Source organism: Pimephales promelas, chromosome 20, assembly GCF_988280905.1.
Source record: "Pimephales promelas chromosome 20, fPimPro1.hap1.1, whole genome shotgun sequence".
Classification (NCBI taxonomy): Eukaryota; Metazoa; Chordata; class Actinopteri; order Cypriniformes; family Leuciscidae; genus Pimephales; species Pimephales promelas.
The window spans coordinates 4,700,505-4,716,440 of NC_142788.1; the positions used below are offsets into that span (position 1 = coordinate 4,700,505).

General features: G+C 43.2%; 1 protein-coding gene across 3 annotated transcripts in view; it reads right to left on the minus strand.

Annotated features, from left to right (window-relative positions):
- The window catches only part of plcg1 (phospholipase C, gamma 1), a 77,160-nt gene that overhangs the window by 3,246 nt on the left and 57,978 nt on the right, over positions 1-15,936 (minus strand). For 2 of the 3 annotated variants that reach the window (XM_089124345.1, XM_089124344.1), the window contains exons 21-32: positions 12,821-12,898; positions 12,625-12,728; positions 12,041-12,134; positions 11,773-11,839; positions 9,325-9,488; positions 9,040-9,136; positions 7,895-8,119; positions 7,671-7,819; positions 3,775-3,889; positions 3,531-3,692; positions 1,716-1,822; positions 1,381-1,631 (exon numbers count right to left, since the gene is read on the minus strand). In XM_089124345.1, coding sequence (XP_088980471.1) covers positions 1,381-1,631; positions 1,716-1,822; positions 3,531-3,692; positions 3,775-3,889; positions 7,671-7,819; positions 7,895-8,119; positions 9,040-9,136; positions 9,325-9,488; positions 11,773-11,839; positions 12,041-12,134; positions 12,625-12,728; positions 12,821-12,898 — 1,613 coding nt within the window. The remainder of the gene's footprint in view (positions 1-1,380; positions 1,632-1,715; positions 1,823-3,530; positions 3,693-3,774; positions 3,890-7,670; positions 7,820-7,894; positions 8,120-9,039; positions 9,137-9,324; positions 9,489-11,772; positions 11,840-12,040; positions 12,135-12,624; positions 12,729-12,820; positions 12,899-15,936) is intronic. The other variant, XM_089124346.1, reaches the window with a different exon arrangement.

The window sequence follows — 15,936 nt, forward strand, 5'->3', positions numbered from 1 at the left end:
AGGGTAGGATGTGGTTGAGGGTTAGTTGCATGATGTAATTATGCATAATTTACAGTTATTACTATAGTAAGTACATGTAACACTTTATCTTACAGAGTCCTTATGAAATATGCTACAATTTTAATGTGCTGGTCTAGAGACGACATATTTAGGTCGAAACCTAGAAACGCGTTGCATTTTAGCTCTTCTGGGTCTTTGGTTAAATCCTTGACATAAGGTCTGTGGTGAACACAAGCTCTGGATATTTTAAGGCCCTTTCACACCGAGCATGACGTGATTTTTTCCTCACGTTTGCATTTCTTAGGTTTTCCTCGTCCGTTGCACACGTCACACTCAAACTTGCAGGGAAAATGTTTTGGAATATGTTGGAAGCTTAATGATGGTGACGCTGAAGTCATGTGACCATGGTCTTTTATAGCATATGTTTAGCTTTTGACAATTGTATTTATGCTTCATAATTCGTTCATAAATAATAATAAGATATTGTAGACCTGCCGCACTCTATTATGTACTCTAATAACGCTGATTTCAGATTCATCTGCATCAAACGTCATGTGATGTGGGCGTTTTTGGCCACGATGTGCTGCAAAGTGGACCAGCTCATGGATATTCACCACAACTACATTATTCATCATCTTAAAGTCAACATGACATGAAAATGTTAAATGCATGTCATTGATCTTATCTTGAATAATGCATTCATGCAAGTTTAAAAAAAAAAAATTGCCTCACAATTGATCAAAACGTCAAAACTCGATGTGTGAAACGTCAGACTTCTCTGTGGTGATGTATCCGAACACCAGAGAGCAATATTAATCTGTTAACCCGCCTATATTTTATAAACACAACGTATTTACAATTATTGCACTAATTTCACATATTTTTCTCTTTCAATAATTCAAGCACTTCAAGTACCTTTTCATATATAGGTGTTTGAAGGGTTTTCCAGGACTTAAAGGGTTAGTTCACCCAAAAATGAAAATTCTGTCAGTATTTACTCACCCTCATGTTGTTCCAAACCTCTACGTGTTTATTTGTTCTGCTGAACACAAAGGAAGATATTTGGAAGACTGTTTTAATCAAACAGATCTCATTCCCCATTGACTACCATAGTATGTGGTAGTCAATGGGGAATGAGATCTGTTTGATTACCAAATATCTTCCTTTGAGTTCAGCAGAACAAATAAACACATAGAGGTTTGGAACAACACGAGGGTGAGTAAATACTGACAGAATTTTCATTTTTGGGTGAACTAACCCTTTAAAAAGCACTTTTGAAGCTCTACTTACTTTAAGCACCTGGCATGAACCCTGTCTGTGCGCTTCATGGCGACTACACGCTCTGTGACAATTCAACATGTTTTTCAAAAGCGAACACACCTCCTGTTGTCATGGTCCAACAGCGCCTCCTGGGACACTCTGAAGTCATCCAGAGGGGACTGGTAGCGGGCCTCGAACGAGCCCTCCCGAGCGCGATACCCCAGGGCCTGCCCCGGAGACGAGGGCAGAGGGGACATGGAGGAGGTGGAGGACACGGAGCTGGTGTCGCCGGTGCGCTCGCGGCCCGCCTGCAGAGTCACGCCGATCGCCCCCGCGGTCGAGAACGGGCTCAGCAACTCCCCGTTCTCATGCTGGAGGGGAAAGAGATCGCCATTACAACACGGCACATTCACTCAGCCTACCGAACGAGGATCCTGAGGTGCGCTTCTACATACGATGATCTCATAGCCCACCCTTCCTCTGGCGACGTCCATGTGCACCAGCAGGGACGCCAACTCCAGGTCCTCACTGTAGCTGTTCTTCAGCGGCACCGACCGGTAGCCTGTTGGGTTTACATTACAGGACACACTCATTTCAGGGTGTCCGATCCTGCTCCGGACTTAAAGGGATAGCTCACCCAAAAATTTTAATTAGCCCATGATTTACTCTCCCTCAAGCCATCCGAGGTGTACATGACATTCTTCTCTCAGACGAACACAATCAGAGTTATATTAAAACTGTCCTGGCTCTTACAAGCTTTATAATTGCATAGTCCATAAAAGTGCATGTACCCATGATGAAAGTGCTCTGGGGGGTTAATAAAGGGCAACTTACGCAACTAGCGTAGTGCATCATGGCGTAGCGTAAATAATCAGCAGATCGTCGCATTATTTGCGCTTTAGACTTGAAGGATAACTCAATGTGTTTATTTACCAACACCATAGGTTCAATTTGTCTGAAATCGAATATAAAGAGTTTTATCTCTAAAAACTGTTTAGCGTATAACGCTAGTATATAGGGCAAAGAGTAATGAAAATAAAAATCGCTAGTTAACACCAATAACAAGGCTCAAAATAGCCCAACACTGACACAGTAGGATAATGAGGGTCCCTACATTGAGAACGCTTCAGTTTAATATAAAGTCTTCTTCCTTTATCATGTGAACAGTTAGTTTAATAAGAAGATACTTTATAAAAACAGTCCACTTCACGTAAACGGGCAGGAGCCATCTTTGGATGAACGGTCATTCGGTACCAATGTGTTATTACGCCATGCGCCGGAGTTGTACTTTAAAGGAGTAGTTCACTTTTAAAAAAAACTTTTGCTGATAATTTACTCACCCCCATGTCATCCAAGATGTCTACGTCTTTCTTCAGTCGAAAAGAAATTAAGGTTTTTGATGAAAACATTCCAGCATTTTTCTCCATATAATGGACTTCAATGGGAACCAAACGGTTCAAGGTTGAAATGAGAGTTTCAGTACAAACTGTTCAAAGGGCTTTAAACGATTCCAGACGATGAATAAGGGTCTTATCAAGCGAAACGATCGCTCATTTAATAAACAAATAACAAAGTTTAAGTTTTATAAGCTCAAATGCTCGCCTTGCTCTGTTCTGTGATGTGCGTTCGTGACTCTCCTGTTCGAACTCATTAATCAAAATGAATCTTTTTCAGAGTCAATTTGTTTATTTCGTTTGTTGAATCAACCAAATGACTCGAAAAAAAGATTTGCTCATTTTGAGTTCGAACAGGAGAGTCGGAATCGTTTAAAGCCCTTTGAACAGTTTGCACTGAAACTCTCATTTGGACCTTGAACCGTTTGGTTCCCATTGAAGTCCATTATATGGAGAAAAATCCATATTAAAATTCATTTCTTTTCGACTGGAGAAAGAAAGACATCTTGGATGACATGGGGGTGAGTAAATTATCAGCAAAAGTTTTTTTTTAAGTGAACTACTCCTTTAAGGTCAATCCGTACGTTCGTTTGGCCAGTTATCTAGTTATTTTACTGTATAAAGTATGGATATTTTTCTTACTTTTTTAAATACAACTCTGTGTTCGTCTGAAAGAAGAATGTCATATACACCGAGGATGGCTTGAGGGAGAGTACTTTTCATTTTAGGGTGAACTCTCCCTTCGAGGTGATGACCCTAAAGCCCTGGATCAGCTGATTCAGGCGAGATCAGGATCGGGGCTAAATTATGCAGGACAGCGGACCTCCGGGAGCTGGACTGGACACCAGGGTAACGTTTTTGATTTGGGAGCCGTACCTGTTTTGAGGCAGTTGATGGGGAACGTTGCCTGGGCAAGAAAGTTCTGGTCATTGAACATGTCGATTTCATAGACCACGAAGCGCAGGAATGCAAAAGAAGGGTTGCAGACGGTGAACCGGAAGGGTTTCCTGGGCCAGGTGGGGTTCAGACCGTTGTCCGCTGAGAGTAACACAGGACAATGTTTATGTACAGATAGCGACTATAATCCCACCACGACACCGTTTGTTCATGTCCAGCTCACCTTCAGAGTCAGTCCTCTGCTTGGCGTTGTCGTATTCTGCTCCACAAACCTCAATCTCGATGAGAGGGCACACGATGCCTCGGCCGTGTTTGGGCAGGTGGCGTGCTCCCAACACCTTAACACACACAAAAAAGCTCAGTTTCCTTCATTTGCAACCCATATTTCAGCACTTTCAACTAGAGTTGTTAAAAAGACCGACTTGTGTGATGATACCAGCATTTCCCTCTAGGATTTTGAGCACTGTTTAACAGGTTCTCAGACACCTCTGATTGGTGTGTGAACACAATGGCCAATCAGAGACATACATGTTGAGCGCCTCAACGCAATGGCCAATCAGAGGTGTTTAATAATCCGCTCAAAATGCTAGAGGGAAATCCTGGTTTTTAAACATGATGACACTAGCCATGTTTCCATCCACTTGTCAATCGAATTATCTGAAATTCGGTTAAAAAAACTCGGATAAAGCTGGTGAAAGTGTGTTTCCATCCAACGGCTTTAAAGCGAATAAAAACCTGTACGTAATGACGTCACATGCTGTTTTGCGATCAAATTGGTATATCGAATTGATTTGAGACATTTTAAGGTGTTTCCATTTATTTTCGCACTGAATCGAACAACATTCAAGCAAACTTTTGCGAACAAAGTTTTGTTAGACAAAACGGATCGCGCCATCTACCAAAAATGATCAATATTTCACAAGTTGAAGTCTAATAATGCTTATGTGCCAGCTGATTGCGACATGAATGGGATAATGTATGCGAGGCGGTTGTTGGTTGTATTCGCTATAACAACCGCCTCGCTATATATTATCCTGCTTATTAGCCTACATATAAATCAACCAAATAAATCAATAATTTGACACAAAATATTGACTTAAAAACGAGTTTATTGATTTAAAAACGAGTATTGCTTCTGCTAAAGAAAATAGTCTGTTCCGTCTCTGTACTGCGTCCATGGCAACGGTGTGTTATACTAGCAGCGCCGCAGTCTGTTTACTAGAAATAACAGACCACATTATACATTACAATTCAACCAAGCCACGTAAAAACAAGCAAAACTAACCTAAGAAAACAGCGACGCTATAAACATTGCTATGATGATGACTAGTGATGCACCGATGTGAAAATTTGTGGCCGATATCGATAACCGATATTAACATTGCTGTTATGGCCAATACCGATATTTACCGATGTCGATATCCCTGTATAGAAAACACATAGCGAGGATTAGGGCTGCACGATATTGGTAAAAAATGACATTGTGATATTTTATTTTTCTGCGATATATATTGTGATATAAAAACAATTTCACCAGATTACTTGAATTGCTCTATTTGGAAAGAATGAATCATTCTAGAATGACTGGGGTAGTTTTGTCATGGAGTAAATCTGCATAGAAACTAATATTAATAGAATGTTAACAAAATTTGTTAACATTCTATTAATCTATTAACCTTACACTTTACAATAAGGTTCCATTTATTAAAGTGTACATTTAATGTACACTTTAATAAATGGAACCTTACTGTAAAGTGTTTCCGATTTATGTCTCTTGAGCTCAGTGTTGGACAGATCAGTTGTTTTAACCATTCATTAAAGTGAATCAGTTCAAAGGAGTCATTAGATCGCGAATCGGACGTGTCATTAACAGAACCACGGCACACGTTGTGATTATCCAGGCAGTTTAGAACATCGCACGAGATTTGTCTCGACCTATTTTTACAGTCTATGGTCTCGACAGTCGACACAGAAAACATTTCATCAACAGATAGATTTTTTTGGTTTATTGAAAGTGTGGTTTCACAATTCACAACCAGTAGTTCAGAAGAAAAAAAACTTCGGTCTTCCGACCTTTTACCGTCGTGTATTCTCAAAGATATTCAGTCAACTCAATTCATAAACATGCGGGAGGGAGGGAGAGAGAGCAAGACATTTTGAAGACGGCGCGCGTGACCGGTGCTTTCACTCTCTCTTGTTCCCTCAGTTAAACAAGCGCAGCAGTCACTCATCTACATCACTTACCGGTCAAATATGGCTTTGGCGGGACAAAAATACGCATTAGGAAGGCTGGCAGAAAACAGCTCACCAGTTCCAGTCTTCGTGGCTTGATGTTTAAACGCACTTGCGCTTTTAATACGCGTGCAAAAACAAACATCCCCGCCCCCACACTCACGCCTACACGCACGTCAAATACACAGGGATGATCATCGGCCTGTTCACATCAGCCCTATTTTGACATCGGAACGATACCGATGTGTAAAAAATTGACCAAATCGGCCGATATTATATCGGCGGCCGATATATCGTGCACCACTAATGATGACGATGCACGTATGCCCGACGACAGCGGAGGTGACTGTGGTGTGGGAACGACAGCGCTCCATCAGTTCTGGGAGATCGTGGTTCACGGAAACCCTTTGGTTGAAGCATCTTTTTGCTTTGTCCACTTACATCTGTCTTTGTTGACATCCGCCATGTGTGCGCAAACAGACTGGCCGGAAATGAACTCGTCTTCTGACGTGTTGCAACCATAAAAGGGCATAAAAACTTAATCACAATTCATTATTTATTCGGCAAATAACGTTTCCATCAGCTTTTATCGCATTAGCCGTATATCGATCAAGAGAAAATCCGATGAGACCGAACGAATTTCATTTGAGTCGATTTTCATGAAATTTCATCGAATTTTACTGTTTCCATAAGGCATTTTTCATTCGATATCACATAATTTGGATAAAAACGTGTCGATGGAAAGTTGGAAACATGGCTACTGTGTGAAAGTAATGGAAATAAGATCCCCTGGCCACATTTGCTCGGCCACTTCTAAAGATGCAGTTGTAGGGTGTATCACAACAGGAAAGTCCGCTAGTTCACCTGCTTTGGTCCGGACCAAATACAATGTTGATTTTTGTTTGTTTGGTGTGGTTTACTTTCACACTGCCCTTTTTTCAAGTGAGCCAAAATTTGTACACAAAACCACAAGTGTGCTAAGCTCATCCAGAAACGCACCTTAAACGAACCGTACGAGTGTTCGCTTGGAGCCGGACCGAGACCACCTCTCCAGCTGGGTCTCGATCCGGTTCGAGTGCGATTGCTGCATTCATACCTGCCCAAAAGAACCGGAACGAACTTGAGTTCGATTCAATCGAACCAAACAAAACAGGTGTGAATATGCTAGGGTTGGGTATCGGTTGGGTTTTTACTTCAGAAAATGAAACTGCACACACTTTGTCAAAAAATAATACCCTTTTATTTACAGGGCCAAACTGGACACAATATTAACTTATATCTTTACAAGTTAAATAGCTACAAAACAGTTCATTATTACCTTCATATTAGGCTAATGAAGCCTATTGGCTACAACTAGACTCCCACAGTTTACAGCATTAGTTCAGAGATTTGATTCCCTTGAGAAAAATGGCCATTTATTGTAACTGATATCCAAAATAATCAATATTGAATCGAATTGTAATCGAAATCGAATCGAATTGTGAAATTTGTCTCAATACCCAGCCCTAGTTCCCATGGACTTTTATTGTAATCTTCAATATGTTCCGCGTGCCTGACGACTGTGAGGGGGGTGAATTTTTTTTCTAACTCGTTAGTTTAGATCATATTTAGATATAAAATGTGTGACAAATAAGGACGGTTAACTTTGATTGACAGCTGATAACGGGCTGCGCCGAGTGAATTTGACGTCTCGGCCATGATCTGACACAACACAACATACCACCTCTGTATCCTTTCTGAAACTTTTGTATTTCCCAAGATTTTCCAGTATGGCGCCGCCCATACCCCCATAAACAGATCGAACCCGTTCTTCAGAGAGTCTGTGGGTGACGTCACAGACGCTTTTTTCTATATTTTTTACAGTCTATGGTTGGGATGCGTTAGTACCTCGATGCTCAGCGTGATCGGCTCCACCGCTCTCAGAGAGTGCCGGTCAAAGGGATCAAAGACGTCGTCCCTCATGATGGGCGGCTGCAGCACATACCCGCTCCTGCCGTTCAGCATGAAGAGAGCCTGGTTCATCTGCATCGGCTTATCTGCAGAGAGACGGTCACACGGTTAGCCGACGGGACGCCGCGCGAGACGGGCTGAGCGCGGGGCCCTGCACGCACCTGCGGTCTGGAAGTTGAGGGCCACCAGCTGACTGCCGCACAGCCACATGGGCAGCGGGTCGTAGTTGGAGGAGTCCAGGCGCTGGCCGCGCGGGTAGATGCGGGACAGCTGGAGGCGATTATACTGCAGGAACTTCTTCCCCTTGACGCGGTTCACGTACTTCTCCGCTTTGGTCTCGGGAAACGAGGACATGTCCCGGAAGCAGGCCCGCTCCGTCCCGATTTCTGCAGGAGACAGAAGGTTCACGTTGAGGAGTATATTTAAAGGAGTAGTTCACTTTTAAAAAAACTTTTGCTGATAATTTACTCACCCCCATGTCATCCAAGATGTCCATGTCTTTCTTTCTTCAGTTGAAAAGAAATTAAGGTTTTTGATGAAAACATTCCAGGATTTTCTCCATATAATGGACTTCAATGGGAACCAAACGGTTCAAGATCCAAAAGACACTTTCAGTACAAACTGTTCAAAAGGCTTTAAACGATTCCAGACGATGAATAAGGGTCTTATCAAGCAAAACGATCGCTCAGTTAATAAATAAATAACAAAGCTCAAATGGTCGCCTTGCTCTGTTCTGTGACACACGTTCGTGACTCTCCTGTTCAAACTCGTTCATTAAAATGAACGAATCGTTTTTGAGTCATTTGGTTCATTCAACGAACAAAACGAATGAATTGACTCAAAAAAAGATTTGTTCATTTTAATGAACGAGTTCGAACAGGAGAGTCACGAACACGCGTCACAGAACAGAGCAAGGCGAGCATTTGAGCTTATAAAACTTAAACTTTGTTATTTATTTTTTAAATGAGCGATCGTTTCACTAGATAAGACCCTTATTCATCGTCTGGAATCATTTAAAGCACTTTGAAGCTGCACTGAAACTCATTTGGACCTTGAACCGTTTGGTTCCCATTGAAGTCCATTATATGGAGAAAAATCCTGGAATGTTTTCATCAAAAACTTTAATTTCTTTTCGACTGAAGAAAGAAAGACGTGGACATCTTGGATGACATGGGGGTGAGTAAATTATCAGCAAAAGTTTTTTCAACATTTTCCAATGCAATCTATTATTATAGTTTAATAAGCCTGAGCTGGACATCACATTTCCACAAAACATCATAGAGTTTGAGTGTGAAGAGTGTCTCACTGTCTTCATCGAAGGGAACCGGGCGGCAGTAGATGACGAGGTCCGACAGCTCTAGAGCGATCTTCTTCCTCCTCTCCATCATTTTACCCTCCTCAATCTGAAGCAGAACAAACACCCGTTACTCACGTCAAACGCTCACACACAGTCTGTGGGAAAAGCAGCACAATCACTCTTCCAGATAAACTCTGCCCACACGGGTTTCAAGCTCAAGTTTGTTCTAAGATAGCGGAGAGATTTAGTGACAGGTGTTCACGGTCAGTTCCTGTACGGGAGATAAGCGCTGACCTTGGCTTCAGAGGTCATGGTGACCTCGCGGATCTTCCCCAGCCAGTCCTTCAGCTCCTCCTGCGAGCTCGCGGCGATGTCCAGCACTGGGCTGGTGCGGGGCGAAGATGTGGAGACCAGAGAGAACACGAACTGCCTGCTGCCCTTCCCTTCGGTTTTCACCACTACACACACACACGTGAGACAGCCCTTTACTCCTGCAATCTACACATTCCTGTGTGAAACTGGCAACTCGACGAGAGGGAAAGTGAACATTCAGTAGTGAACTATTCAAAGTAGGTGCATTCATTTTGATCAGAGATTATGAACACAAATATTCTCTCTCTGTGGAATAACACGCACTGTTGATCCCTGTGCAATATGACCAGGAAACCGGGTGTCAAATGATAGAAACATAATAATCACTGCAATAATGATCCAATCACAGACTGTTAAAGGGATACTCCACTTTTTTTGGAAATAGGCTGATTTTACAACTCCCCCAGAGTTAAACAGTTGCGTTTTACCGTTATTGAATCCATTCAGCCGATCTCTGGTTCTGGCGGTACCACTTTTAGCATAGCTTAGCATACATCATTGAAGTGGACAGAACCATTAGTAGGCCTGGGTAATAAATATAGATTTCTCGATATTAATCGATTTTCATTTTTACGAATCGATATCGATTCTTAAATCTCAAGAATCGATTAGTCATCCTGTTTCATTTGAATGAATGGATCATTGTATCGTGGCTGCGCGCATCCAAAAAAAAAAAAAAATCGCAATAATCTTTGTCCTTTGTTACTATTGATATGAAACAAAGTCTCAATTTTCAAATTACGTCCATTTTCTTTAGAAATTCAAAAACTTAAATAGTGTTTTGTCGCTGTGGCGTGAGATCGCTCTGGAGAAGCAGCAGCGCTGATCTCTCGTTCGGGTTAATAATACCAGTGACAGCGCGAAATAAACATGAATGAGCATCTGAAAGTGTGTTAAAGATAGAGTACAACTTATCGGAATCCGTATCATGACACATTGATTCGCTCAATCAGCGTTTCAACCGTGGAAAGACGTCAATTAAACAGCTTGTAATCAATGTCATCGTCATATTTACCTCAGAAAACCCACATAAACTCGTTAGTCAGCTAGAAAAAATAACTCTAGAGAGGAGCATTTTGATAAATATATACACCATATTACATATGCATTATAATCTTAATGTTCTTCAATATTGAATGCATATTTGAATAAATCTGGCAAGCTTTTATGACAGCCACCATTTAAGTGTTTATATTTCATATAATCTTCTTCTAAATAAATAAAAGTGTAATTTAAATGTTTGTATAGCTACAAAACAGTTCATTATTACCTTCATATTAGGAAAATGAAGCCTATTAGGCTACAACTCGACTCCCATAAGAGATATAGTTTCCTTGAGAAAAATTGCCATTTATTGTAACTAGGGTTGGGTATCATTTGAATTTGAACGATTCTGATTCCGATTCCTTGTTTCGATTCCGGTTCCTAACGAATCTCAATTCCGATTCTTTTAAGAGGCAGGGTCAAAAAAGTTTAGCAACCTTGCTAACCAACGGCCTTTCTGAAGGAAATACTCCTTCTGTAAAAATACTCCTCTTGTCACAAATTTTGCATTTTGCAGAGATTTCGTTATTTTTAGAAAAGTGAAGCCACACTTTGGATCGCCGACGTAAGCTACTCATGTTCGACTCGCATGATTATGCCAACACTTCCGGTAGACGCTTCTTCGTTGGTGTCGTTCAGCGGTTTCTTCTTCCGCTCGGCGGACTGTGAATATCGAAACTAGGAATCGAAATTTTAACTTTTGAACGATTCCGGGAAAAACGAAAAGTTAGTCTCGCTTCCAATCGATACTCCATTCTCGATACCCAACCCTAATTGTAACTGATGTCCAAAATAATCAACATTGAATCGAAATCGAATCGAATTGCAAGCTCGTGAATTGAAATCGAATCGAATTGTGAAATGAGTCAATACCCAGCCTTAACCATTAGCATTTCTCAAAAAAAAATGTCCAAAGAGTTTCGATATTTTTCCTATTTAAAACTTGACTCTTCTGTAGTTACATTGTGCACTGAGACCGACGGAAAATGTAAAGTTGTGAATTTCTAGGCTGATATGGCTAGGAACTATACTCTCATTGCTGCGTAATAATTAAGACACTTTACCGCTGTACCATGAGTGCAGCAGGCGCAATGATCTGACGCAGCGCCTGAAAATGGGCTACCTTCCATCAACATAAATACACAAACTTAATCCCGGTCACGTTGGAAGTTACCGAGCTGGGGACTATTTTCAGGCGAAATGTGATGTATGAAAATATGATATTAAATATTATAGCTAAAAATCTAACCAATCATGGCTGTTCTTTGTAAGTGATCTGACGATGAGTGTGTATCAGGGAAGAGGAACACACATAAACACACTCACCGATCTGACAGGAAGACACGTCCACACTTCCTCTCAGGAGATCACCCAGAGGACTGTTCTCTGTGGCCTGAGAGAGAGAGAGAGAGAGTGTGTGAGTGAGAGAGTTAGTGTGTGTGTGAGAGTGAGTGAGAGAGAGAGAGAGAGAGAGAGAGAGAGAGAGAGAGAGAGAGAGAGAGAGAGAGAGATTAAAGAAAGAGGTTAAAAGTTGTAGCACAGAGCGGCGTGAGGAAACACAACACACACACACACTGACGGAGCACAGACTCACGGATCGGTCGGGCTCCACGGCCGACGGGCTGATCTCCTCCACGTAGTTGGCCGGGAACCACAGCTGCTTCTTGCCAGCGCAGTCTCCCTTCCACCTGTGAGGACACACACACACACACACTTATGTTCTGGTTCCAAACCAACACTGAAAGAGAAGAGTGGCCAGGCAGGCTTAATAAACACACACATAAGGAAACAGGAGAAATCGGCTCCAGCAGGGAAACAAGGCTAGTCTGATATTAACGTTTTAGAAACTTAAACAGCGCACGACATCAATATCAATGTAAAAACACTTTATACACTGCTGTGTGGTTCCTGTGAAGCCAAGCGCAAACTTCAAAACTCTAATTTTTCAAGTATAAAGACATTCATTTTGTTTTATTAGTTTCTTACACTGCGTTTCTCTAAACTTTTCACCGCAATACAGTTTGAAAATGGTTTTGAAGTTCATAAACTTATTGTGTAGCTTCTGAACAAACTAAAAAAGGCAAGGAAAGATGAAAAGATCAGGTAATATATATGTTTATAAATATACATCTGTTTTTCTGCAGTTGAATTGTCGTCTGTGTTGAGACGGTAACTCACCAGCCTCCTTCCTGTTTGTCCACATTTTGAATGATGGCGTTCTTATTAAAGGAAAGTTCATCATCTCGCTGGGCTTTGTATTCATACATGGCTCGTACTGTACACTACACACACACACACACACACACAAAGGTGTCACACACTAAACCCAGCAGAGGAGAAACACTGTCTACATGCAGCTAGAGCGCACAGGTACCTTAAACGTAGGCATCTGATTGGCTTCCACGTAGAATCCAGGGTTACGGCCCTCGTACAGCGAGCCATAATCAGGCTCCTGCTCCACACACACACACACACACAGAGAGAGAGAGAGAGAGAGAGAGAGAGAGAGAGAGAGAGCACGTTCACATAAACGGTAAAACTGACATCCTTGCAAATTATGGAACAGCAGTTCCCATGAAAGACTGTAAAGGAATTTCTTATTTTCTAACTTAAGAACATTATTTTTTAGAAAAACAGAATATTTCTACAACAGCGCGTAAAAAAGCATGACACTAGCTACGTTTACATGGACACCTCTGGTGATTGGCCATGTGCTCACTGCAGGAAAACACAGTGTTCTCCACTGGTGTCGCTGTCCTGTGGCCTCATGGGACAGTAAAGTGGCCATCGCACGCACACTTCAGCATCTCACGCGGACGGGTCGGAAAGGGTTACAGACAGACTGACTTCCGATATTTTAGGACACCACTGGGTCACCTGATGGAGTTTTGAGACACCACTGGGTCACCTGATGGAGTTTTGAGACACCATTGGGTCGCCCGATGGAGTTTTAGGACACCAGTGGGTCTCCTGATGGAGTTTTAGGACACCATTGGGTCGCCTGATGGAGTTTTAGGAGACCAACGGGTCGCCTGATGGAGTTTTAGGACACCATTGGGTCGCCTGATGGAGTTTTAGGACACAATTGGGTGTCCTGATGGAGTTTTAGGACACCATTGGGTCACCTGATGGAGTTTTAGGACACAATTGTGTCTCCTGATGGAGTTTTAGGACACCATTGGGTCGCCTGATGGAGTTTTAGGACACCATTGGGTCGCCTGATGGAGTTTTAGGACACCATTGGGTCGCCTGATGGAGTTTTAGGACACCATCGGGTCGCCTGATGGAGTTTTAGGACACCATCGGGTCGCCTGATGGAGTTTTAGGACACCATCGGGTCTCCTGATGGAGTTTTAGGACACCATCGGGTCTCCTGATGGAGTTTTAGGACACCATCGGGTCTCCTGATGGAGTTTTAGGACACCATCGGGTCTCCTGATGGAGTTTTAGGACACCATCGGGTCTCCTGATGGAGTTTTAGGACACCATTGGGTCTCCTGATGGAGTTTTAGGACACCAGTGGGTCACCTGATGGAGTTTTAGGACACCAGTGGGTCTCCTGATGGAGTTTTAGGAGACCAACGGGTCTCCTGATGGAGTTTTAGGACACCATCGGGTCACCTGATGGAGTTTTAGGACACCATTGGGTCGCCTGATGGAGTTTTAGGAGACCAACGGGTCTCCTGATGGAGTTTTAGGACACCATTGGGTCGCCTGATGGAGTTTTAGGACACCATTGGGTCGCCTGATGGAGTTTTAGGACACCAACGGGTCTCCTGATGGAGTTTTAGGACACCATTGGGTCGCCTGATGGAGTTTTAGGACACCATTGGGTCGCCTGATGGAGTTTTAGGACACCATTGGGTCACCTGATGGAGTTTGGGTCAGCTGATGGAGTTTTAGGACACCATTGGGTCGCCTGATGGAGTTTTAGGACACCATCGGGTCGCCTGATGGAGTTTTAGGACACCATCGGGTCGCCTGATGGAGTTTTAGGACACCATTGGGTCACCTGATGGAGTTTTAGGACACCATTGGGTCGCCTGATGGAGTTTTAGGAGACCAACGGGTCTCCTGATGGAGTTTTAGGACACCATTGGGTCGCCTGATGGAGTTTTAGGACACCATTGGGTCGCCTGATGGAGTTTTAGGAGACCAACGGGTCTCCTGATGGAGTTTTAGGACACCATTGGGTCGCCTGATGGAGTTTTAGGACACCATCGGGTCGCCTGATGGAGTTTTAGGACACCATCGGGTCGCCTGATGGAGTTTTAGGACACCATTGGGTCGCCTGATGGAGTTTTAGGAGACCAACGGGTCTCCTGATGGAGTTTTAGGACACCATTGGGTCGCCTGATGGAGTTTTAGGACACCATTGGGTCGCCTGATGGAGTTTTAGGACACCATTGGGTCACCTGATGGAGTTTGGGTCAGCTGATGGAGTTTTAGGACACCATTGGGTCTCCTGATGGAGTTTTAGGACACCATTGGGTCGCCTGATGGAGTTTTAGGAGACCAACGGGTCTCCTGATGGAGTTTTAGGACACCATCGGGTCGCCTGATGGAGTTTTAGGACACCATTGGGTCGCCTGATGGAGTTTTAGGAGACCAACGGGTCTCCTGATGGAGTTTTAGGACACCATTGGGTCGCCTGATGGAGTTTTAGGACACCAACGGGTCTCCTGATGGAGTTTTAGGACACCATTGGGTCGCCTGATGGAGTTTTAGGACACCATTGGGTCACCTGATGGAGTTTGGGTCAGCTGATGGAGTTTTAGGACACCATTGGGTCGCCTGATGAAGTTTTAGGACACCATTGGGTCACCTGATGGAGTTTGGGTCAGCTGATGGAGTTTTAGGACACCATTGGGTCGCCTGATGGAGTTTTAGGACACCATCGGGTCGCCTGATGGAGTTTTAGGACACCATCGGGTCGCCTGATGGAGTTTTAGGACACCATTGGGTCGCCTGATGGAGTTTTAGGAGACCAACGGGTCTCCTGATGGAGTTTTAGGACACCATTGGGTCGCCTGATGGAGTTTTAGGACACCATTGGGTCGCCTGATGGAGTTTTAGGACACCATTGGGTCGCCTGATGGAGTTTTAGGACACCATTGGGTCACCTGATGGAGTTTGGGTCAGCTGATGGAGTTTTAGGACACCATTGGGTCGCCTGATGGAGTTTTAGGACACCATTGGGTCGCCTGATGGAGTTTTAGGACACCATTGGGTCGCCTGATGGAGTTTTAGGACACCATTGGGTCACCTGATGGAGTTTGGGTCAGCTGATGGAGTTTTAGGACACCATTGGGTCGCCCGATGGAGATTTAGGACACCATTGGGTCTTCTGATGGAGTTTCTCCTGATCCCCTGATCAGCTCTACCAAACGTGGATATTTTTCCACTAAGAAACGAACAGTGTTATCGTGTTTTGATTGATACAGTGAAGCTGCTTTGATGCAACCTATATTGTGAAAAGCGTTATATAAA